This window comes from Balaenoptera borealis, assembly GCF_965194805.1.
Source record: "Balaenoptera borealis genome assembly, chromosome: 5".
Classification (NCBI taxonomy): domain Eukaryota; kingdom Metazoa; phylum Chordata; class Mammalia; order Artiodactyla; family Balaenopteridae; genus Balaenoptera; species Balaenoptera borealis.
Window position 1 is genome coordinate 143,616,234 of NC_138862.1, and position 25,130 is coordinate 143,641,363.

The 25,130-nt window shown below is 45.6% G+C and overlaps 1 protein-coding gene across 2 annotated transcripts in view; it reads left to right on the forward strand.

Moving 5' to 3' along the window:
• The first annotated feature begins 1,426 nt into the window (after positions 1-1,426).
• The window catches only part of UBE2E1 (ubiquitin conjugating enzyme E2 E1), a 74,743-nt gene continuing 51,039 nt past the window's right edge, over positions 1,427-25,130 (forward strand). The window contains exons 1-3 of one of the 2 annotated variants that reach the window (XM_082392826.1): positions 1,427-1,598; positions 2,619-2,803; positions 6,667-6,717. In XM_082392826.1, the coding sequence (XP_082248952.1) occupies positions 2,652-2,803; positions 6,667-6,717 (203 nt within the window). In that variant the 5' untranslated portion in view covers positions 1,427-1,598; positions 2,619-2,651. The remainder of the gene's footprint in view (positions 1,599-2,618; positions 2,804-6,666; positions 6,718-25,130) is intronic. The other variant, XM_082392827.1, reaches the window with a different exon arrangement.

Consider the following 25,130-nt stretch of genomic DNA (forward strand, 5'->3'; position numbering starts at 1 on the left):
TGAAACCAAACACACGCCTGGGATCTTTTCAAAATTTCTAGGCATTCGAGTGACCGAGGGACTGCTCCAAGGTAGGAGGCTGAAACGATGACCTACACGGGTTTTTCTCAGCTTTTGGACCCCTTGATTCTACGACAGTTCTTGGTAGATACAGCTTTCCTGGTAAGGATTAAGCAAGAAGTCTGCACAATTACTTTGAGTCCTAATAAAGTTGGAGTTTCCTGTTGAGGGCTGGAAGGGGTTGAGGTGGGTGGTAGTAAGAATGCTCATTTTCCTGCTTAGTGGATATGCCACGGGCTTTATAGCTTGTGTTGTTCTGTGGTAACTGAAGCCACACTGTTGCCATGGAAAAGGATGGCAATTTGAATGAGACAATTTAGAGTGGCCCATGGAAATCTGACTGGACAGTTGCTGAAAGCACCAGACCTAGTACGTGTGACACCGCACCTATCTCTTCAATTTCCTTCAACTGAAACGACCGGTAAGTGAGAAACTAAATTGTAATTTGATGGCTTAATCTTAAAAAAATCAATCTTCGTAAAAATACTAAATAAGGAACAATTCAGAAGAATTAGAAGGACTATTATAGAAACATTATGATTATTTGAATAGCATTTATATCGCCGCTGCAGAAGGTACAGCAGGCCCCCAAACTTTAATCCAATATCCGACACCAAAAATTCTAAATCCAGTCTCCTTCAGTAGTATAGGGTTTATTCCCATTGATTTCTCGCATTTGTGAGGCTGTCACACGTCGGTTGGTTTTACCTGTCACGAAATCCTTTGTATCCCTTTTATAAAACACCACCTCTTTCTATAAAAAGTGACTGGAAGAATCCACAATCGTAAAATTGCACGTGCCTGAGCAGAAAACTCCTGTCTTGGGATTTTCTCACAGGCGTGCCTAAACCGACCTCTGCTCCTGGAAGGTAAATCGCCAAAGGGAGAAGCCAGGCTCAGCCCACAGGAAACCCTGTTGCAGGATTTCTAATTTCCCCCTCAAGCTGATCACTTTTTTAGGAGTTCCCGGGCATTCTCTAGTCCAAAGTCCTGGCCACCAGATTACCTTTTTTTTTTTTAACCAATTTGCCATCCCCGCCCCTTCCAGAAGCCCTTTTGGGAAGAACTGCCTCTCGTGATTGCTCTATTCCATACAGTTCCCGGCGCCCCCCCGCCCCCCCCCACCCCCCCACCCCGTCTCGGAACGGCTTCCCCGCTCCAGCCCAGGAGCCGGGGGTCCCCAGACCACTTGAGAGGAAATTCACAGCCCTCGCCCCCTGGCTCGGCGTCCCGGGTGGTGACGGCGCCGGGCTGCCCCGGGGCCCCCCGAGCGCGGCTCGCGACCCCCCGGAGGTGTCCAGGGGGCGGGGAGCGCGGGTGGGTGGGACCGGGCCGGTGGGGGAGGGGCGGGAGGAGGAGGAGGAGGAGGAGGAGGAGTGCGAGCGTGTGTGGCTGGGGGAAGCCATTGCCTGTTTAATAGTTGCTGTTGCTGCACTTCCGCTTCTCTCCCAGCGAGAGAGAGACACGAGTGGCCAGGCCCAGCCGCAGCCGCAGCAGCAGCCGCCGCGGCGGCACGGAGCAGCCAGACACAAAGAGAGGTACGGGGATCCCCCCCCGCCGCCCGCCGCCCCCCGGCCGCGCCGCCGGGCCTCGGGGACACCCCTCGCCGCCGGGCACGGGGCCGGGGGGCCGGAGAGGGGCCGGGCCCGCCCGCGGGGGATGGGCAGGGACCCCCGGGCCGCGTGGGGTGCGGGGGCAGCCCGCGTCGGGGGCGGGGGGGCGCCGAGGCTCGAACTGTCAGCGCGGCCCCGGGAGCCCCCCGCTGGCCGCCGAGGGGGCCGGGAGCGGGGGAGGGGAGGCGGGGGAGCCCCGTTTTCCCCCGGGGCGGGGGCCCGCGGGGATTAACCCCTCCGGGGCGGACGGGCTCATTGTTATTCCTCCGCCGAGGAGGCCGAGTCCCCCCGCCCCCCCCCACCGGGGGTGCCCATCGGGCGTGTGCTCGGGACCCCCGCCCCGGCCGCGCAGCCCCGAGCCGGACGGCGGAGGGGCGTCGGGGCGCGGCGGGGGCCTCGGGCCTCGCCGCCTCGGCCCCCCCGCTGGCCTCTCCCTTCCCCCACCCGGGCACCCGCTCCCCGTCTCCGTCCCCCCCCCCCCCCCCTTTCGGCTTCCTCTCCGCCCTCCTCTCTTCCCGACCTCGCCAAACTCCGCTCCCGGCCCCCCGGTCCCCCGCGACCCCCGGAAAGCCGCCGAAAAAACAGCCCGAGGCCGGCCGGCCGGCCGCCGGGACCTTCCCTGCCCGCTCCGGCCGGGCGCCCCGCGCCCCCGCCCGGCCGGCTGCTCCCCTCCCTGCCCCGAGGGGAGCCCCGGGGGGCGAGGGAGGGGCTGCTCGGTGCGCCCCCGACCGTTTTCCCACCGCGTCCCCCACTTGGGGCCAGAGATAAACAAGCAGCGTCCGATTCGCAAAAGCCGTGAAGGGCCTGAAGACTTTGGAAAGCGAGTGGAGGGTGGTGGGCGGCCGGGTGCACCCCGGGCCAAAGCCCTCCTGACAGCGCCCGAGTTCCTTCTGTACACTGGCTGCATGGTTTGTGTTTTTCTGTTTTGTTTCCCTCCCCCTGCAGGGGCTGTTTTCGGGGTGGGGTGGGGGGTTCGCTATGTCGGATGACGATTCGAGGGCCAGCACCAGCTCCTCCTCATCTTCGTCCTCCAACCAGCAAACCGAGAAAGAAACAAACACCCCCAAGAAGAAGGAGAGTAAAGTCAGCATGAGCAAAAACTCCAAACTCCTCTCCACCAGCGCCAAGAGGTACCGTACCCCACCCCCCAACCCCAGCAGGCTTCCTATTTCCCGAACGGACTGCCTCTTGCTGCATTTGGTCTGCCTCCAAGGAGGGTAGCTTAAACGCTCCCCATGGGTTATGTGTTTTTAAAAAGGAAAAAGAGGGCCTTGGAAGCCCTAATGGTTTTTCTCTGTTGGCTTCTTCTGTTTTCTCTTTTAATCATGGTCCACATGCAGCTGTTGTGGCTTGCCTTTCCCATATCTTGCTGCAGTTTGTAAGAATCCTTGTTAGTATTATTAGTGACCCCCAAATCTGATTTCAGATGACTTGTCCTATTATAATCACTAATCTGTGACCCTCCCCGAGGCTGGCATCCCACTTAATTACTAATACCTGCCTGGACACCTCTATCACAGCGAATTCTGTTACCGTCTTACTTCCTTCTCACCTGTTGCACATATGATCTGTTTTGAATAGAGCTTTCATCACAAATTGCATAAGGAATAACTCACATTAGCAGAGTGAAACATGTAATAGGTGGAGATAGATGTTTTCGGATGGAATTTAAAGAGATGTTTCTGATTTAGAGAGTTGAGGCAAGTGGATGAATCAATAAATGATGTACAATGGTTATTTAGGCTATTTTGGGGATTCTTCGTTGTTCTCTTTCAGAACTTCAGTTTACCAAATTTCAGGGGAACTCAGATTTTTTTCGTGCTATTTTCTCTTCTCTTTGGCTGTACAGTTGTTTTTTGGTTTTTGTTTTCAAGATGAATTCAAGCAGAGGCTCTTTATCTTTCTTCTCTTCCTCTTACGTCTCTGGAAGAAGCTACTTTTTACCTTCATCTTTTTTCAGTAGCAGTATCCTCTGATCCCATGACCCTTAAGTAATCTCTAGCAGATTCCTGGGAACTCTCATACCTTTTCATAAATCCTTCTGCTGTCAGGTGTACAGTCATTAAACTTTAAAGTGGCAAACCAGAAAGATAGTAAGGAACCCAAATGGTAGGTTAGAGAGAGAGATCTGTCTTAAAGAATGTAAAATAAAATGGAACATGAGGCTTTAGATCTTTCCACTGAGTAGTGAGCCAAAACTCTCAGAGTTTGAAAGTTTGTCCTGTCATTCTCCCTGACTTGAAATTTGGAAAGTTGGTAAAGTGCTTTGGTGACCTGACCATAGGAGGAAGAAGGAATGACTTCAGCTTATTGTAAACAGCGTAGAGGTGTAGAGTTAAGTGGCAAGATGTCTTGGCAAGATTGTTCTCATTTTCAGAGGGTTAGTTTGATTGCATCTCAGCTTCCCAGGAGTCCTGACTGGCTCTCCTTGATTAGCCCTGTGCTGGTGTTCCCCCAGAATTTTGGCTTCTACCCTGCTCACTTTGGATGGGGCTTTCCTTAGTCACCCCCCCACCGCCACCGCCTCGCCCCAGCTTCTGGGCTCCCTCGTCCAAGCTGGGGCAGCTTTTGGCCTGACCTAAAATAAAGGTAGAATATGTGCTTTAGGTCATTAGTATTTTCATATTTTGCTGCATATCCCTGGTGTACATGAATATATTTGGGGATAAAGGCACAGGCATCAAATATAAAATAGCCTGCTTTGTGTCAGCAAATTACAGAGGGGATTTTTTTCATTAGACACAATTCGTCCATACACGCTAAGGAGGTTAAAAACTCATTTGGAAATGCTTGAGAAAGAGATGGTGGGTGTAAAACAAATGAAAGGTGGGAAGCTACCAACGGTAGTTTTATGTATAAAGTTAACATCAGCTTTAGCTCCGTGGGAATCTTGCTGAGAGAGTGGCTGTTAGTGCAGAGCAGGGCTATGGTTAATGGTAAAGGTAAAAAAGTGGAGAGGGACACTGTATCCAGAAAAGAATAAGGGGAAAAGTGATGGTAGTGGGACCCTGCAGATGCTGCTCTGGGAAATGGGTTGATTTGGAAGGTAGGTGTTGCCCATAGAATTGGAAAAGGCACATACACCAGGAGATAGAATGAAAGAGAAACCTGAATTGGCAGATGGAAGGTTACTTAACTGCATGTTGGAAACGGCATGTTGGTTTTGAGTCCACGCGTAAGGGAAAAGCCCCCATCAAGGGTGGTCTGGACAAGAATGACTCTGGAGCATATGTGTGGGTTACTCTTATGAATCTTTTACCAGTACTCTAGAAATGGTGCGGGTGTTGGTTGTAGAGATGAAGTGGACAAAGCTGTCTGGCATTATACTTTTTAGGTATTAAAGAAGCAGCTACCTTTTCAGTGAATATTTTATAGGAGAGGTTGTTGACAAGGAGAAGTGAAGTCAGTGTGTGTTTTTATAAAAGTTGTGCTCAGGGGGAGGTTATTTTGGCCCGTGTACATAGGTCTTAACATATACAGTCATTCTAGTAGATGCAGGTGAAGAATCAGGAAGCCAGGGTTCCAAACTTTTAGTCTGACACGCAATAATGAGTCAAACAGCGGGAATGCCAAGGTCTCCGAACTGAACTGATAATTGATAGCAATAGAATTGAGCAGGGCACAGCTAAGTAGGTATCAGAGATAGTGAGCAAAGCCCTTTGTAAAGTTCACCAGAACTCGTAGGGGACAGGAAATATCCTTCAATAGGAAAGTTGAAAGAACTTCCCTAATCAGCACCCCAATCAGAAGTAAATTTCTCTTTACTTGTAAATGGACAGAACAGTGTCTTCTAAAACCTGTATTCCCCATTGCACCTAGCCAGCCTGTCTTTCTACCTTCAGAAAACCTCTGGGAAGAGAAAAGCATCCATTGCGGTTGTATGTATGTATGTATGTATGTGTGTGTGTGTGTGTTAGTTTTTTACTACTGTGCTGCCTCAGTGAGATTTTTAAGTTGTAACGAAGCCCTTTAGGGCTTCATATGATAGGAGCAGGAAAGGTTATAAAAATAGAAGGCTCCGTTTAGAAGGTGGAGAAGGCTTAAAGGCCTCAAACTTTGTCGTAGGAATTGATGTTCGAAGCGCCTAGGTAAGCTGAAGACAAAGGCCATGGCTCGGTGTGAACTGCCGGGTGGCGTCGGCCTGGGGGTGGGGGATGGGCTCTTTGTGGAGTCGCAGGCCGCTGCGGAGATGGGAAACTGGGTGGGGGTCCCCGGTTCTGAGCCGGTGTGGGGTGCAGGCCCAAGAGAAGTGAGAGGGTGTCCGGGCTAGAGCAGGGCCGGGCAGGTGAGCCGAGAGGGCGGGCGGTGCGGGCGGCCGGTGCACCTGTGCGGGCCGCGGGCCGGGGTGTCCCGGCGGGAGGCGGCGGGCGAGCTGTGGGATCCCCAGCCTGGCCCGAGGCTTCGTCCGCGGCCGGCGAGCGCTCGGGCAGGGGGGCGGGGCCGCCGGCGGGGGCGGGGCGGCCCACCGGGGTCCGCCGTGCGGCCCGCGCCGCCCCCAGCCCGACGGCGGCGGCTGGTCAGCCAGCGCCCGCGGGGCCTCGCCGGGAGCGGCCATGTTGGCTTCGTCCCCGGGGACGCGGGCGGCCTGGGGGGGGCGCTCTGTGGGGGGAGGGAACCCGAGGTGCTGGGTTGGGGGGCGACCGCGGGCTCCGGGGTGGAGGTGGGGACGTGCTCCCCCCCCCCCCCCCCCGCCAAACATATTGTGATACAATTCCGGAAACTAGCTGCGAGTGAGGAGCTTCAAAACGATTTCCTAAGTGGAAATTGGTGAGAAATAGCCCTGCCGTAGTGCATGAGGCGGGATTCGAACCCAGGGCGGTGGAGGGGACGGAGGCCGGGGCTCCCGCCCGGGTGGGGCCGGTTCTTTCCTCGCGGGGTGCAGGTCCTGCTCCCCGGCAGCTCGGGCCGCGGCGCGTGGCGGGGGGGTTTGTCTGCCCTGCGGGGCGGCCGCCCACTCCTGATTCTCTCTCCCCCCCTCGCTTCCTGTCTCCAGGATTCAGAAGGAGCTGGCGGACATCACTTTAGACCCTCCACCCAACTGCAGGTGAGCTCCGTTTACATTTTTTTTCTTTTTTTCTGTTTAAACTTTTAGGTTTTTTCTTCTTGTCATTATAAACTTTTGCTTCTGTTCGTTGGTTAATGCTTGTTTGGGTGCTGACATCAAGTTAACAGCTGAAATTGAATAACCTGAGTATAACGTTTTGATGAGCGTCTGACCATGTAGTCTCACGTCGAAGAGAGGTGGTGGATTTATTTGGAGTGGACCCTTGTACGTATGTGTAAAGTGAATTCAAAGATGTATGATCGCCTGGTCAGGGATCTTTGATAGGTCATTAAGGATGATGTAAAACCTTTTAGATGCTTAGGTACATTTTAGTTTAGAAAATTGCTTTGCTGTCTTAGTCTGTTATTCATGCTCTCTACTAAGCTGGTAGAGCATAGAGTTAAATCAAGCACTGGATCCTGAAACTTCTATAAATTTTGTTGGACTTTGGGCAGAGCTATTCAGGGCATAATTTGTGGCTTTGATAAAAAGGTTTTGCTTTAAATTATTGTATAGATTTAAACTCTTCCATGGGGATATTTTTCCTCGAAATTGCTTTACTCAGACTGTATACATAAAGTGTGTTTCAGTTTCAAAACAATTTGATACCAGCTTTTGAAGGATTTGGTGATGACTTGATTTTATTTAAAATAGCCATTTGGTTACTGTTCAGTCAAGGTGGAAGACTGGATGATTTTACTAAATCAACAGTGAAGTGAGGAGGGACTTATATCACAACAGAGCCATTTGAGAGAGATTAATTGTTCCATTCTATTACTCCCATAGTTTAAAAATTAAGTATAACAGTTAATCTAATTCTCAGTTCTCAGGATTGTTATTGGAATGGGATGTGAGATTTCAGAAGCGTCCTAAACTTGTAGAGGTAGAGGAAGAATTTGTTACCCACAAGAAAATACTCAGTGGCTTTACACAGCATTTAAAGGGAGCCTGTGGAAATAGTCAGCGATATTGAAAAGCGAAATGAAATATTTTGCTTATGAACACTGTACTTTCTAAACTATGGTTAATGGAGTAAATGGAAGCTTTCATACTGCCATTTCGGTAACACGTTCTTCACGTTGGTCAGGTGTGGGATGTTCTTTAGTAAAGCGTTGTCCCCGTTTTGTAAGGAAATTAAGTCATTTTGAGTTTGAAATGCTCTTAAACTGTAGTTTGTAACCAGTTAATCGTTCTGGAGGATTTCTCTCATGGCTGTTAAGAATCTTTTCAGACTGTTGTCCTGAACAGTGGAGAAATGGGTCAGGCTTAGGGCTGGGATGGTTTCGTTTTTCATTTTAGTGGCATCGTTTTTCCGACGGAGGCCTGGCGCTTCCCTTGGTTGTGTTGTATCCATGGGCTTTCCCCGTGGTAGATCCGCGCTGTGTACTTATTGCCCCTGTCTGGTATGACGTCTCTTCCGTGTGTCTCTTGTGAGTTCAGACAGCTTTAGCTGGTCAAGTTATCAAGTTTTTAAAGCATGGTTTCAAAACCTGTAACACGTATCAAGGCATAAATGGCTTTCTCGTAAGTGCAATGAAATTTAAAATTGTAAACAATTGGAAGGTTTTCATGGAATTAATCACTTTTTAAAAAATCGGATAAATACACTTTTACTTCATACCATTTTAGCTGAGTTCACATGTGAGAGATTTGTGCTGCTGAACATGTAGAACTTCTTATCCTTGGAAAACCCTCCTAATTACCCCTTCAAGGTGAAACCTCTGAACATCACCTGTGGGTCAGGCGAAGCACCGAACTGGATGGATATATTGGGTGGCGGGGACAGACAAACTTCGACATACTTAAAACATTTTGAAAAAATATCTCTGATTTCAGAGAGAACACCAGGCATTTTTATTTTGCGAGAGAAATTTTGCGTGTGTTATGTAGACCTTTAAAAGTAAAAACTGCTTTATTTTCTGAAGACATTCTTCAGTAGGGCTGCTTAAGTAATATGAACTGCAAATTCTACTTTTGGTTGGCTTACTAGTGTTACTGACAGAATGTTATGCAGTAACCCTGATATTCAGCTAACTTAGATGAGTTTGGTTTTGTGTTTTGTGTTGGTACCTTATAGGATGGAATTATTTACTGTTTTAATGTACATTGTTTCAGATGGAAATGGATAATTTGCGGATACTTTCTGAAGTTAGCTTCCAATTAAAATGTGTGAATTAAGTGATCTATTGAATGTATGCATTTTTTTTATACTTAATGTTATTCCACACGAAAGCTTGGTTCTTATGAAGTTGTAACTTCACCAGTTGTAAATTATATTTTGAATGAGTTAAATAATTAGCTTTCAATTAATGTGTTTTATACACTAAGCTTTTGTAGAACCGCCTTTCTTCAGTCAGTATTCAGTGTGTGGTTTTAAATTTAAACACATTACTTTATTAAAATACAGCAGTGGACACATAGGAACCTCTCAATTAAACCATTGATTGTTGCAAATCAATGGGAGAGTGCCTTCTCCTGAAGGTGTACTGGATGTGTTCAGTAATTTTTAGCACTTGGCAAAAATATTTGAATTGGAAGTTACTGAACTTCAAAACTTGTGTGAAATGCAATTTCTAAAAAAGTTATAATGTATGAGCACATCAAGTTAAATCCTCAGTGTTTTATATTATGTCGAGTAGATTTTTTTAGAACAAAATGTAGAACATACTCAATGACGAGGTCAGAAGTATTTTAAGTGAATTTTAAAAGTTGCTGTGTATTGCCATTTAAGTCACATTCCTTGGTATCTCTGGACTGTTTGGTTATATTTATATGTACAGATGTAATAGTCTCTCAACTCATGTGCCATGCTTTTGGTTGTTAGGCTTTTTTCCCTGCATTTTGGCTCTTAATCATTTAGGAAAAAATGCTGTCTTAATTACTGTAATGATTTCCTACAGCATTGGATTGTAAAATTATGCCTTTTAGATAGCTGGTGAACTCTGGGCCACTACAGTCAGTTTTGTATCTATTATTTATAGCCTGGGGCTCAAGCTTGCTTAATTGACTAGTTATAGCTATGTAACTAACCTGTAGCCATAAATGTCTGTAGGCAGTATGTCTGCACATAATAAATGACACATTTTGCCCAAGTCCTTTAAACTTCAGATTTCACTTAATAGATATATTGGAATTATGAGTAAATGCTCACTTAGTGCCTCGAAACCTAAAAATTAAGATTGGGAGGGGGTTCTATTTAGGACAAAGTGTCTTCGAGAAGTCATTAAACACTTCAAGCATGGTGGAGAATAATAAAAGTAAGATTTCCTTTTATATGACTTGATTACATTTTGACCATTATTTTTCTGTTTCCTAAATATATAAACCTAACTAAGTCAATGCTTTCTATTTTGGGGGGAGAACTAGAATGTAATCAGATATAGTTGGTTTTAAAGTTTTACAGCTAAATCGCCCATTTTTGAAGATGATGTAAAGGAAGGCTCACATGAAGAGCATTAAAAAAAAATGTCAAGCAGTTGTCTAAGAAGCTTTTTCTCAACCTTCTTTTCCTCATTTACTAAAAGGGCTGAATCCCTGGCTGGCCTACCTCATAGCATTGTAAAGTTCAAATGAGATTAGAGTTTTCTGATTGTGTTAGATGGTGACATTGTTGGAACTGCCCATTTAGCTCCTTTTTAATAGCTCATCTTTTTTCCTAACATTGCTTTTTATTGCTTGTATTTTAAATACAATTTTAGGTCATTAGACAATTATGGTATAAGAATGTGTGTTTTTGAAAAGCTGAAATGCAGAAGTTGTGGAGTAAAAAGTGGAAGGATCCCCCTCATGACCTCTTCTGATCCTGCCCCTTGCACAGAGATGCTCCAAGTTAGCACAGATCGTTTGTGTGAATTTACATTGTCGTATTTTGTGGTTTTATAAAACCTCCTGGCATTGGTGGTAATAATCATGAGATGTCAGTTTAGAAATCCCAGGCTGCTAACCTTGGAGTGAAAAGAGATGATCCTTTTCTCACAACAGTAAAGGCCTATACATCTCGTCCAAGTTTAGCATGTTTTGTATGCTTGTTTGGGTTTAAGAAGTGGGTTCAACAGAAGTCATCCTGTACAAAACCCTGTATCATCTTACCTGCTGAAAAATATCCTTCCTTTTATGTATCTTTCATTTATCTGCTAATGCCTTAAGGATATCAGTGTGACTTCCAACATCTGAATGATGTTTAGTATCATCATAATTGTCATTTGGAGAGTTACTACTACAGTGTGCTTCCCTTTGTGTGCAAAAGGTAGTGTGGAAAAATAGTGAGAACTGGGAGACTGGAGTGTCAACAAATCAAAGTGGCACCCAAACCAGGGTCAGGTTCCTGAAATTAGATCATCACCTGGGGCCCGAGTGGGTAGGAAGGAAGGAAATCTGCCTAAAAGTGAATTGTTTCTTAGATGACTAGGAACTCTTGTGGTGGTTGTGCTTTACCTAATGACCACGTGTGTGGATTGTAAAACTGTACTGCTGCTGCTTCTCATGAAGTGGAAAAGAATTACCGTAGGGGGACTTCCTTGGTGGTCCAGCGGTTCGGACTCCGCGCTTCCACCGCAGGGGACTGGGTTCCACCCCTGGTCGGGGAGCTAAGGTCCCGCATGCCGAGAGGCGCGGCCAAAAAAAAAAAATTACTGTATGACCCAGCATTCTACTCCTAGGTGTAGTCCCAAAAGGACTGAAAACAGGGACTCAGGCAAACATCGAGTCAGTGTTCCTAGTTGCTCATAGTAGCCCAAAAGTGGAAACAACCAAGTCAACCAAGTGTCTGTCGACAGATGAGTGGATAAACCAAATGTGGTCTGTACACACGATGCAACATTATTCAGCCATTAAAAAGAATGATTTTTTTTTTTTTTTTGGCCGCGCAGCATGGCAGGTAGGATCTTGGTTCCCTGACCAGGGATTGGACCCACACCCCCTGCAGCGGAAGCACGGAGTCTTAACCACGGGACCCCCAGGGGAAGTCCCGTAGAATGACGTTCTGATACATGCTGTATACCATGAATGAACTTGAAAACACTACACTGGGGAAAATAAGCTAGACAAAAGGACAAATATTGTATGACTCCACTTACATGAAATACCTAGAATAGGCAAATTCATAGTGACAGAAAGATGAGAGGTTTCCAGAGGCGGGGGGCAGGGAGGGGAGAATGGGTAGTTATTTCTTAATGGGGACAGAGTTTCTGTTTGGGGTGATGAAAATTTTGCAAACAGATAGTGGTGATCGTTGCACAACGTTGTCAGTGTAATTAATGGCACTGAATTTTACACTTTCAAATGGTTAAAAATGGCAAATTTTATATGATATATTTTACCACTCCAAAAAAGTAAAAAAAGTAAATAAGACTATACTGCTGTTAAGATGTTATCGGTATTTTGAGGGAAAATTGCTTACAGTTTAGGAGGCAACACTTCAGTTTTCCGGGATTCGTGTACAGGATACTAGCGTTAGGTTCCTGTCACAGACCATGAGTGCCTGTCACGTGTGAAAAGTCACTGCCTTCAAGGAGTTCAGTGTCTAGTAAGCATGGTGAGAAATACCCGTACAGATTTTGGATCGTACTTGGAAACGCGAAAGTTACTTGGAAGGTATTAGTAAATGCATATAACATATTTTAAAGGTTCAGAGGAGTGACGTACTACTCTGACCCGGGTGCGGGGGGTGTGTCTGGAGCAGGGGCGGAGACGAGAAGTGGGTGGGAAGAGTGAGGGACACCTGTGGGGGGAGACGAGCGCAAGCCAAGGCGTCGCAGAGGAAAGGCACGAGGGTGCTGCTGGGCGGCAGGGAGTCAACCTGCGGCCAAGGACGGGAAAGAGCGGGGGGGCCAACGGATAAAACGTGCGTCCTCAGTGTCACCGGGGGGCCTTGAATGTGTTTTACTGATACTGGAGGAGAGCCGACACCCTTTTGAGCTGGAAGTGTAATCCAGTTAGAGCTGAGCATCTGGACAGGGACGGAGCAGGGGCTGCGTGGAGCTCCTGCTGCAGTATCCAGGTGGGAGGCCAGGTGGGCCCGGGCTGGGGACAGGTGGTGGCCAGCAACGTGGAGAGGGGAGAGAGGCGGACAGCAGTAGAATTAGATTTAGATGTGGAGGACTTGAAAGGAGTCAGGGGTCTTTGGGTGTCGGGGAAGATGGTGGTGCCATTAGCAGACGTAGACGAGGTGTCGTGATGTGCTGTGTTGGCGACGTACACGCTTAGCACGTTGCTGCCCCTCAGGAGGCCCTCGGTAAATATTTGCGTTTCCATTATGCATTTGAGCTTATTATGAATCCGTCATTGAACTCGCGGATCTACCTAGCCGACTTTTAAGCTAGGCAAATTAAATAAACTCCCTAAAAGGCACGAACCATGATTTCTGTCTTTGATTCTGATCCTACCTGTTTTTTTCCCCTAACTTTTTAAATTTGAACAATTCCAAACCACAGAAGAGTTGAAAGAATACTGCAGGGAACAGCAGCCTTCACCCTGACACATCAGCCGCAAACGTTTCGCCTTGTTTGCTTTGCCTCGATCCCATCTCCATATATTTATTTTCGCGGAACCATTTGAAAGTGAGGTGCAGGCATCGTGACGCTCGTGTGTTTAGGTTGCCACGCGTTGAGTCTGAGGTGGGCTGGCTGGGGGCTGAGGCTGGAACCGGCCTTGAGTGTCTACATTAGATTTGAAAGTGGGTGATAAAGTACACCCTGTCGCCCAAGGGAGAGGAGGATTGAGACTTGTGCTCTGAAGGATGCCGCAGACGAGGGATGGGAAAGCAGAGAGGAGGACCTGGAGAAAAACGGCGCGAAGTAGGAGGAGAGCTGTGAGCCCTAGGGGAGGTCAAGGTTAAAGTTATGCTTTGTAGACTGAGAGGAGAAAAGTGAAAAGGCGAGAGAGGGAGATGCAGTGTTTTTTGAACACGATTGTAGAGAAGGTGATAGAATATAGAATTGAGGCTTTAAGTGGAGAGCGGGTATTTTGGAAGGCTGGTGGCCTGAACTTGATGATGGAGGGACAGTTTCTAGAGGACTGGAAGCTTTTGTGGTCCTTGACTAACACTCCAGCTACTTGAAAAGCAACATCTGTCCCCAGTGTTCTCTGGTTTGTTCTTTCCCAGGAGACTTGAAGTTCCTTGAGAGCAGGGGTTATGTCTTTGCGTCCCGACATTGTCCGAGAGAGTGGATAAACAACGATACATATTTGTTAAATTAAAATACAAGCACAAAAACCTAATTTGGGTCTGATGATTTAATGGAACGTCCTCATTACCCTCTTCAGAAAATAATGGCAAGAGCTGGGCAAATTGCTGTTGCATTTTACTGCTGTCCGTCGCTGGCAGTCTTTCCAAGTTGGCACCCAAGCGCTTTTGGCAATTTTCACCTTCCCGGAATCACAGAGGAGCTCTGGACTGCAGTGTGATACAAAAGATGGTGCTGTGGGCTAGATTGGGAAGATGTATACAGAAAACGCCAGTACCTGTGATTCGCACGTTTTGACTTTTTAGCGTTATTGTTTGCCCACAAATGAGCAAGGGTTTAGGGCTGCTAAGTAAATTGGGCTTCCCGGAGACGTTCCCCACATCCCAGAGCTGCTCCAGAGGGGGTTATGTCGGAGATGCCGGCACCGCCTGAGACATCTGACACATTCCCCATCATCAGCGGAGTGAGACAGGGCTTCATAATGGGCCCATTCTTATCCAGCCTCTCTTACGCAGTCATGCTCTAACGTGAAACAAAGGGCCTGGTAACTGGTGTCAGAATATGCTTCTAATCCTCTGGGAAACTTCCTACTCTAAAGGCTAAGGAACTCATCAGAGCTCCTTGCTGGAGAAGTGTAATCCAGGAACTGCTGTGTGCTAATGGCTCCTTTCTTGAAACATATATGCGAGTGACAGTGAATTGCTTGTGGAGGCCACGCCACACTACGTAGATGACAGACTTGTGGAAGGCCAGAGTGATGTCTCACTCAGTCAGGCAAGTCCTACAAAGCCAACAGTTTTCCTATGCCAGACATAACTGGAAGCGATCACTGGGTTTTGCTACTTGAAGCAGCACTGTTCCCTAACACTTGAATTAACAAAGTAGTCAGAAACTGACCTCTGTCTGCTTTCTGAAGATCCTGAACATGACAAAGTGAACGGGAACATGACCAGGCCAGGATAAAGAGACTGTGTTATCCAGCTCTTACGTAGCGTCAGCATTGCATTTGTTGCAGGCGTCACCTCTGATTGTCTATTGTGACCTGTGTCAGTACTAAATTTTAAATAGTAATAGTCAGTGAGAGGTCCCAGTAGGGTCGACCACCGTTGAAATGATGACCGTTATGTGTAAGACCAGGAAATTGGGTGTTTGTATCAATTTAATTTGATAGATGGAAAATTGATGTGGGATGGACCCAAAATAAGTTCTATAGAAAAAGACATTGAAGCACATTTTCAAATAGCAATTGACGGAGCAGCTTGGAATGACTTAAAGAAAAGTTTTAGAGAGGGTAGGGCTCAAGGAGTCAGAATTAGAATCAGGAAGCGGTGCTGTGGAAGAGTGACAGCAGTGTGAGTGAGTGAGGTCGGATCCATTTCAGATGCAGGCAGACCTCGTTTTATTGCGCTCCACGGATACCACGGCTTTTACAGATTGAAGATTGTGACAACCCCGCGTTGTCAAGTGATGATTAGCACTTTTTAGCAGTAAAGTATCGTTTAGGGTGTGTACGTGGCTTTTCTAGACATGATGCTGTTACACACGTAGACTGCAGTGTTAGTGTAAACGTAACTTATATGTGCTCTGGGAAGCCAGACAGTGTGTGTGACTCGTTGTGTTGCCATATTTGCTTTATGGCGGTGGTCTGGATCTGAACCTGCAGTGTCTCCAAGGTGTGTCTTCTGTGTGCTAGGGTCTGCGGGTCACTACACAGACCTGGCCTCTGGCTTGTGCGGCTTGAGTTTTAGTAGGCAGTACAGACATTAACCGAGTTAGAGGATTAGTAAGCACAGGTTGTATTGGCTGGTAGGAGAGAAATTAACAGTGCGGTGGTAGAGAAAAATCGCGGAGGGGGTGACTTAGAGAAGGCTTAGACACTTAGGCAAAGACCTGAAAGATGAGAAGAAAGGAGAAGAGAGATATCCTTGTGAAAATCAGAACACATCCTTGGGAAGAACATCCCAGAGGGAAGCGCACACACAGGCTGTGGGCTGCGGGAATCGCATGATGCGGGATCTTGTAAACCATTTCATTCTAAGAACAGTGGGAAGCCATTCAAGGTGTGGAAGCAAGGAAGTGACGTTATTTCAGTAACGATTTAAAAGTCTTTCCCCACCCTCCTTGCTATGTGGAAAATGGCTGGGAGGAAGGCACGAGTTGGAGAAAAGGTGACCAGAAAGGAAAGGAAGGTGTGGCTTTATTCCAGGCAGCTGGTGATGGTAGTTGGGACTAGGGTAGTGGCAGTGGAGGTGGGCTTAGAACCCCTGGACCTGTTGATGGGTTGCACTTGGCAGGTGAGAGAGGACTGAGAATGGCTCCAGGTTCCTGTGGTTTTAGAAACTAGATAGATGATGGTGATATTTTACTGGAATAAAGCGTGTGTGTGTGTGTGTGTGTGTGTGTGTGTGTGTGTGTGTGTGTGTGTGTGTGTTGGGATGAAGCAGGAAAGGAAAATGAGGTTTTCTTGGATGTGTTAGGTTTGAGATAGATGCCAGTGACACATCCAGATGAAGTTGTCAAGTAGACGTTAGCTGTAAGTAATTGGAGTTGAGAGGAATATCGTGAACTCAAGACACATTAAAACTTGAGATAGGTATATACACTTGGGGGATGTCAGTATATAGAGGCTCTTGAATGTTTGGGGAACACCTCTAGCTCACCTGGAGAGGAAAGATGTAGTGAGAAGAGAACTCAGGATAAAGACTTGGACATCTTTAGTTCGAGGTTGTAGAATCTGAAGAAGCCAGCAAAGGATGCTGAGAAAGGAGGAAAATCAAGAGAACATGGGGCCAGAAAGCAGCGAGTGGAAAGGGTTTTGAGGTAGAGTGATGATCAACTCTGAAGGAATCCTGCTTGAGGTGGAAGAACATGAAGACCGGCAAGTACCCATTGGATTTTATGACTTCACATTGGTTGGTGACCTTCACAAGACAGATCCAACAGAGGGGCTGATTTTTGAGAAGGAAAAGATGTTTGTGTTACTGTTCCCAACTAGAAGATTTCATTGTGTTTATCAGGGAAGTGAGTCAGTATTACCAGATTTTTACACTAGTGTAGAATTTTTTGACATTGTGTATATTATTTCTCTTGGAGGCGGGGGTCTGTCATTTTCAGTGAATTCTCAAAGGATTGGAGGGGGGTTCCTTTTCTCTCCCTCCACCAGAAAAAGTTCTGCTTTACTGGATTCAAGGCCTTTGTGATCTTTACGGCTAACATTGTGGTATGGATACCATGTGTAAATAGTGCAGGATTCATATATTATATCTTGATGAATCCCTTTTGCTGGACCTCATTTGAAAATACTAGGCAATGGATAAATTGGGAAATCGGTAAATTGCTGCTGCCATCCTTCAGCTTTTTTACATGCTTTGATTTGCATCAATATTTTGTGCTCTTCACACTTGTGAATGCACTAGAATGAGTGGGTATACGTGTTTACTTTTTTAAAAAAATTAATTATTTATGTATTTATTTTTGGCTGCATTGGGTCTCTGTTGCTGTGCGTGGGCTTTCTCTAGCTGCGGCGAGCGGGGGCTACTCTTCCTTGTGGTGCGCGGGCTTCTCATTCCGGTGGCTTCTCTTGTTGTGGAGCAGGGCTCTAGGCGCATGGGCTTCAGTAGTTGAGGCACACGGGCTCAGCAGTTGTGGCTCACGGGCTCTGGAGCGCAGGCTCAGTAGTTGCGGCGTACGGGCTTAGTTGCCCTGTGGCATGTGGGATCTTCCCGGGCCAGGGCTCGAACTTGTGTTCCCTGCATTGGCACGTGGATTCTTAACCACTGCGCCACCAGGGAAGCCCTGCGTGTTTACTTATAACACAGCATAAGTTATTCATCATAGTATTTTTCATCCTTTTCAGATTGACTGTTATGTTAATGTTTTGGTACATTAACCAAAATAGGATAATTCCAGGTACATTGACTGTACCTGGAACTCTTAAAGCATCATGTAAGTATCATCTTTCCAGTCATCTACCCGTCACGTTTTATTAATTTGTTTCTGATTATCCCATGCACTCTCGGTCCTGTGTAACTTGATAATTGATATCCCCTTTTCAGAGATTGGTTCTCAAGGCACGTAATTGTAAATCACACACGGTCAGCCAGGGGACGTCAAGACACCTAGAGTTATTGCCGAATGTGGTTAATAGTTTCATATGAGAGAGTGTCCCACAGTGCAAATGTTTATCTTAGTCCTTCCCCTCAGAGCAGTGTGTTTAAATAGCAGCTGTGTAGAACAATCCCGACGCCAGATTCCCGTTCAGGTTTGGGGGTGAGGTTGGGGGAAGCACCGCAGAGGCACCCTGAGTGACCTGCTTGCTGTCTTTTTAGTCGCATCACAGAAGTTGTCAGTCGGAGCGCTACATTTTAGCGTCACAAATACGTTACACTTCATTGGCATTAGCTGTGTTCAAAGGTGGGTCCTTTGGGTTATGAATGATACCCTTCACATCTTAAGACAATTAGTAGAGGTTATTTTCTAGTATGCCCTTATAGCAAATAAGTGTTTGGAGGAGAAATTATTCATGATCTCTCCTATTCAAATAACTTTGACAAATTTATGAGTTAGAATTGACGACGCAGAGAAATCCGTTTTTATTTGTATGACGTGACGCTTCAGACTTGAGTCCTGTTGCTGGGTCCACCTGGTGAGATGCGGGCGGCCAGTAAATGGTGTCATTTGGGTGAGTGGGTGACTCAGGCTGTCTGGAGAAGTGAGAGCAGAGGTCTGGGAGTGTTGACCGTAGAATTTAGAAATTTTCAGGATTGGGAGACATTCTCCTAGTTGAGAGTATTCGTTGGAATCGCAAAAGCATTAGGTACTGCCAGAGAAAAGCAAAGGGTACCTTGTGGAGCTGCAAGTGTTTGGCTACACGGCACTTTGCTCCCCAAGTAACTTAAATTTCTCCTACCACCACTCATAACCCTTCCTCCTTTATGGGAATACATCTCAGTTTTTTAAGGAAATTTATTGGGATTGGCTTTGTAAAATTTTCTCTCTTAGCAGACTTTGCTAGAACACATTTATCCTAAAGAAAAGGAGATCGTTGAATTGGTGTACATCAAAGACTCTGAAAGAAAACATTTGTTTTATAACAAGCACCCAGGAGGATTTTTTATATAAACATGAAAGATAACTTTCCTCTAACCTAAGTAAATAGTTCAGTAAATGTATGTTAAGCATTTATAGTAATGTGTGAGCAGAGACTGGGAGTAAAGATAGCAATGCCTTCTGTTACTTAATAGTATATGATACTGCTTTGGCCTTGGTCCTTTTTCTGAATAACGTTAAGAAAGTCCTCAATGCATAGCTTTATTCTTCACATTGGCAGCCCCCCCCAGAAAGTGCTGCTTCTTTGTAGCTCAGAATACTGAGATGTTTCCACATCCAAAAATGTATTTATTACATAGTAGACATTGCCAAGTGATATGGACCAGTCCTAAAATAAACCACATGTTAAGGACGCAATTCTTGTTAGAACCAGAATTTGAAATTGGCTTTCATTCTGTCCGGCCATGCTGCTGGATTCTGTGTAGATGTAAGGATTTCTTCTACTGTATTTTACTGTAACTATTTGCATTTAGATATATTGGGAGGAAATTCTGTACTGTAGTACCTGCAAGTTTAAAACACATCACTATCAAAAAAAAAACTAAAAAGCTGTTAAGGTCTTGGAGCCCAAATTAATTGTTATGATGGAAATTTTGTAGCGTGGAGGATTGGGTGCCCCCTCTCTCTGTTTCTGTGTCCTGTTTGCTATGAGATGAGGGAATTTTCATCCACAGATGACTGGTGCTGTGTTTGTCTGTTTCTTTTTCCAGGGCCGTTCTTGAAACCTTTCTACATTTAGAGGTTTGTTAACAGTCCAACTCTCATTGCTTTCCAAAGGTTTATTAAACTTCCCAGCCCGGTAGTAAGGCCCTCCAGTTCTGAAGCTTCTCTGAGATCCGACAAGCCCCTAGAGAAGTGTGAGGTTTGCTGATGGTAACATTTACTCCTTGTCATTTGACCTGGAAGTGCAGGAGAAGAAATGCTGTCTCGTTGAAAGGGCTAAGTCAAATCTCCGATGCTAATGACATCACTGCAGGCTTAATTTGCCGTCTCCTCGCTGGGTGCAGTCTTTGTCGGCTCGCTCTGGCGTCTCCGGCTCCTCGTGCCCCGCTGTGCTGCCTGCCCTCCCTGTCCCTTCAGAACAGAACAGTTAGCCAGTTGGGCGAAGTGTTCTCGGTTTACTCTGAGCAGAACTCACTCGAGCCAGGAAACACAGAGTTTGCGACACTTGACTTTTTGAGGAAGAGATACGATTGCGTGTATCCAGACTATATATGTGAATTGCTATTGGCCTAAACTTTGAAAGTGTGATTCATTTCCCCAACAGGTATTTAGCAGGCCCAGTAGATTAGTAATTATGTGCCTTGAATGAGTTTTTAAAATAATGTAACATACTGAAAGCACATGATTTGCATCATGAGAATTGTCTGTAGTAATAACAGATCTTTGTTTGCTCCAGTTCAGTCTTATTACTAGTTTTGCAAGTGTATGAGGCCTGGCTTGGTTATCAGTGACTCAGCTGGGGTGGGCGAGGCGTCTCCTGCCTGCCCCACCTGTGTTCGCCGCCTGCCTGTCTCCCTGTGTGTGACCCAGGCTGAGCAATGCAGATCGTGGACAACACCGCCAGTACCTTGGTCTGTGTCTGCCCTGGCGTGTTCCATTGTGTGGCCCTCTGACTTAAGACACAGCCGTAATCAGCCGCTCCTCACCATGTTCAGTCGTTCGTCCTCACGTTTATCGGGCATTTCCTGTCGTGCCAGGTACCCAAGATAGAGCACTGCAAAAGCTCTCGTGGAGGTTACTTACATTCATAAGGAGGGAGGGACAGTTTTCAAAGTGTACAAAACTGTTCTCATCACAAGAAAGAAACTTTTTTCTGTTTCCTTAATTTTGTGTCTGTATGAGATGGTAGATGCTCACTCAGCTTGTGTGGTAGTTATTTCATGATGTGTGTAAGTCTCATGATGTGTGTAAGTCAGATCATGATGCTGTACACCTTAAACTTAAACAGCGCTGTATGCCAATTATATGTCAAAGGAACGGGAAGGAAAAATGTACAAAAAAGGGATTTCAGGTAACAATACTAAGAAATTAAAACAGAGTAATGGCATAGTGAGTGACAGGGCAGGTGGGAGCTTTGGTGATACCACTGGGAGGAGATAGCCCTGAGTGATGACAAGGACCCAGCCATGAGAATGGCATTTTTAGGCCCGAAGACAACAAGTAGAAGACTGGACATTATGAGTGAGGGTGCAGGAGTAGTAGGAGATGAGGTAGGCAGGGGTCCCATCTTACTGATTTCGGTAGAAGGCCATTGAGAGTTTTAAGTAGAGGAGTGATCTACCACAGTGCTTGGCCTGTACTCAGACAAAATGTCCAACTCACAAAAAGAGAGCTTACGGAGGTACTCTTTGTAAATATCCTTGGTTTTTGTTTTTTCTGTTTGTTTGGGGTTTTTTGGCCTTATGAACAGATTCACTGACGTTTCCTTATATAGATAGCAGTTCTGTTTCATCTGGGTGTAATAGATCTATCATACCTATTACCTCTAGGTGTCTTATCTCTATTATATCTAGAAATTTTATAAAAATTAAAGACATGCTACCGCAATTTGTGTCTGAACCTGTGAGGAGAAGTGTAATTGTGCTCAGCCTGCTTGTCCTGACATATTGGTCGGGTGAAAGTGTCAGTACTTTGTAATGCCTCCGTCGCCGACAGAAACAACTCCTTAGCTGTCTCTGTCGCCTGCTTGCCTGGCTTCCAGCTGAAGTGCAGATGGCCTGGGTCTGCTGGTGCGGAAGCCATCAGGATTTTGGCTTCTACCTCTGCAGAACAGGAACAGCAAACGAGAGCTCGGGGAAGCAGTGTGGGACCCTCGGTGGTTGGGGGGCAGCTTGCTGGATCTCGAGCCCCAGTCCCCGCTTGGTTACCTGTGATACTTAAAAGCTCTATCTCTGCAGCATGAAGCTCCACATCTGTGTGATAAGACCACGTAGCATGTTTTCCAGTTTCCTTGATTTGGTAGATCCTTCTGGGGAGTAATAGTTCTGCCATACTTTTCAGTTATGATAGCTGAAATATTTGGACTGAAAGGGGACCTGTAGGCCAAACGCAGGTGGAAATAAGGCTAATAAACAGATTACTGATACAATCATTCTTAGGTGTGTATTTGAAACTTCAGTTCCTAAAACTCTTGTTTTGATTTGTTTGTTATGCTATGGAAATGACCTGTAAAATGAAATGTAATTCCAGCATATCCTAATAAATGAGGTTTGGAGTTGCACTGATAAGAAGTTACATCAGTTCTTACGGAAGGGTACGTTTTCTTACTGAAGGAGTAGTTCTCATGATTTTTTTCAACTGAGCTAATAAGAAACAGCTAAGAAAGAGGCCTCTAGGAAATTTTTGTTTCACTTATTTACCATTATAGAAAAAAATTACACGTATCATTCAAAATTTATACATGTCATTCAAAATTCTTAAGGGGACAGAGTTTCAGGGCAGATATAACATGGGTATTCTCTCAAAAGGAAACTAAACCAATAATACGAAAAAATCAAAATACACAAAAACTTAAGTAATTTATGTTTGACTTTGAAACGAATTTTGGTAATTATACTGTAAGATGATATGAATGTGTCCAATATTCTGGGTATTCACTTTATGCAAAATAATGAAGGAATAGTGGGAAGCCTGATGTATGATATTCTGGACAACTGTTTAGACTTACCTACCTACTTACTTACAGTAGCCCTGAATTGAACCTTACGTCACGATATCGCCTGTTCAGTTTTTACTCCGCAGAACTGTGTTTAGATTAAAACACAGCTTATTTCACAGCTAAGCCACTGACATTGTTTCATCAGGCTGGCCATTTACCCCTCTGTATGTTCTCCAATGTAGGTTTCATCATCGTGGCATTATTCCTCTTTTAAAAATCGAAGGACTCCAACTGCCCCTAGAATTAAGTACCCCGATTCTTCGTGTGATGTAGAAATCCTTCACAGCCCGACTCCAGTCCTCTTGATCTTCATCTTGTTATTTCTCCACCCTCACCCCCACCCCCCCAACCCTGCCCGTAACTTAACTATATTCAACCTACTCCCTGGAGCGTTCTCTCTCCCAATTTCTATCCTTACTATTTTTGAAAGCACAGACGAAGCGGCTTCACCCCACACAGCTCTCTCATCTGTCCCCCATGGCACTTTATACTTATGACCTCTTTACAGCATTTATCACCCTCAGTTACCATCATTTGTGTTTTCTTTAAAATGCGACTGTTTTATTTCTTGAGCCTAACACCAGGAGATGCCTAAAAAGTTTGACTGATTACTGAAACAAATTATTTGATTAGCAGTAGTTGTATAAGTATTTCTTTAGATGTTAACATCAGTCACTAAGAAATTATAGTCAAGTGGAAGTGATGAAACCACAGTCAGTTTTAATCTTTCATTGGTAGAAACAAAACAAAGCTATTTCTGCTACTTCGTGTAAATGTAATGTTTGTCCTTAAGATTTTAAATATAGGTGTAATTTTTAAGAAAATATGCACTATACCTAGTGATTTAAAATTTAGATCAAAATGAGAAGATGGGATCATGCTTTGGATATTTACCAGTGTTAGGTGAAGCACCTGCTGGTAAAGGCATTGAAGTTGCTGCATTACAGATAGATGTAAAGTTACTTTTGCAATAAAATATTAGAGTAACGGCCACCATCAGAAAAAAAGATTTGAAAAGTTTTATTTGACTAAAATGATAAGCTGAGCATTTATTTATGTGTCTCTCTCTGTGTGTATAGCACTGAATTAGATTGTGTGCCGATAGATCCTCTCAACATAACACGATGTTGAACAGGTAGTGAACAAGACACTGTATATTAAGGTTCATTAGTGACCTAAGATACAACTGTTTGATTTTTTTTAACCATAGTTCCCTTTTATCTAAACCTTCTGTATGGTGATCGCAGTGATTCCCAGTTGAGCCCCTATCCCAGCACACCTGCGGGAGAAGGACTCGCCCGCCTATAACGGCCTTGCTTTCAGTGCTGCGCGGAGGGGAAGAGAGAAGAGCAGTTTGCTGGGGGGGCTGGGAGGTAGAAGCCCTGCAGCGGTCCTGAGGGGCCTTGGAGAGGGAGGGCGGTGGCCTGAGGCAGCCCCTCTCCCTTCTCTTCTCGGGGTGAACCAGGCGAAGGTGGTGTGAACTGGAGAGTTTACAGACTGAGGGAGTCGAAGGGAAAGGTGGTCCTTGGGAGGCTCTGAACCGAGAAGGGAAAGGGGTCTAAAGAGAGGTGACCTGTTTCTCTCGAGGTCAGAAATGGGGTCTCGCTTGTTTTTTCCCCACAGGCTACATTTACATCCCCACATTTGCTATTTTGTACAAATAAGATACATCTGAAAGAGAAGCAGAAAAAAGCAAAGGAGAAACCGTGGATTGATTGGCTCTGCTGGACCTGGGTTTCTGGGAAGAGGAGCCCCAGAGTTTGCCATTATTTCAGAATTTCTAGAGAAGCCCCAGCGCTGTAAGATTGTGGACATGCTACACGCTTCCCGTCTCCCCTCTCCTTTTTACTACCTCGATGGCTACACACCTGGAATTTTGGCTCTAGAATAATTTAAAAAACATTTTTGCCAAGAAAATATCTTTGGAAAAAATCATGTATGTATGATTTTTTTTTTTTTAAACTACTTCCTGGCCCTTCAGAACCCTTTGTTTTTTCCCCTTTGCCTTTCTTCCTCTCTCCCCCCCTCCCTCCTTCCTTCCTTTCTTTCTTTCTCTCTCTCCTCCCCCTCCCGTATGTCTTTCTGAGGTATAATTGACATACAACATTATATTAGCTTCATGGGACTTCCCTGGTGGTCCAGTGGTTAAGACTCCAAGCTCCCAATGCAGGGGGCACAGGTTCGATCCCTGGTCGGGGAACTAAGATCCTGCATGCCACACGGCCAAAAAATAAAAAAAACCAAAACGTTATATTAGCTTCAGGCCATACAGCGTGATGATTGGATATTTGTATATGTTTTGAAATGATCACCACAATAAGTCCAGTTAACATTTGTCACCGTACATAGTTACGGAATTTTTTTCTTGTAATGAGAACTTTTGAGATATACTCTATTAGCAACTTTCAGTATGCAGTAGTGTTAACTGTAGTCGCCATGCTGTGTATTGCTTCACCCAT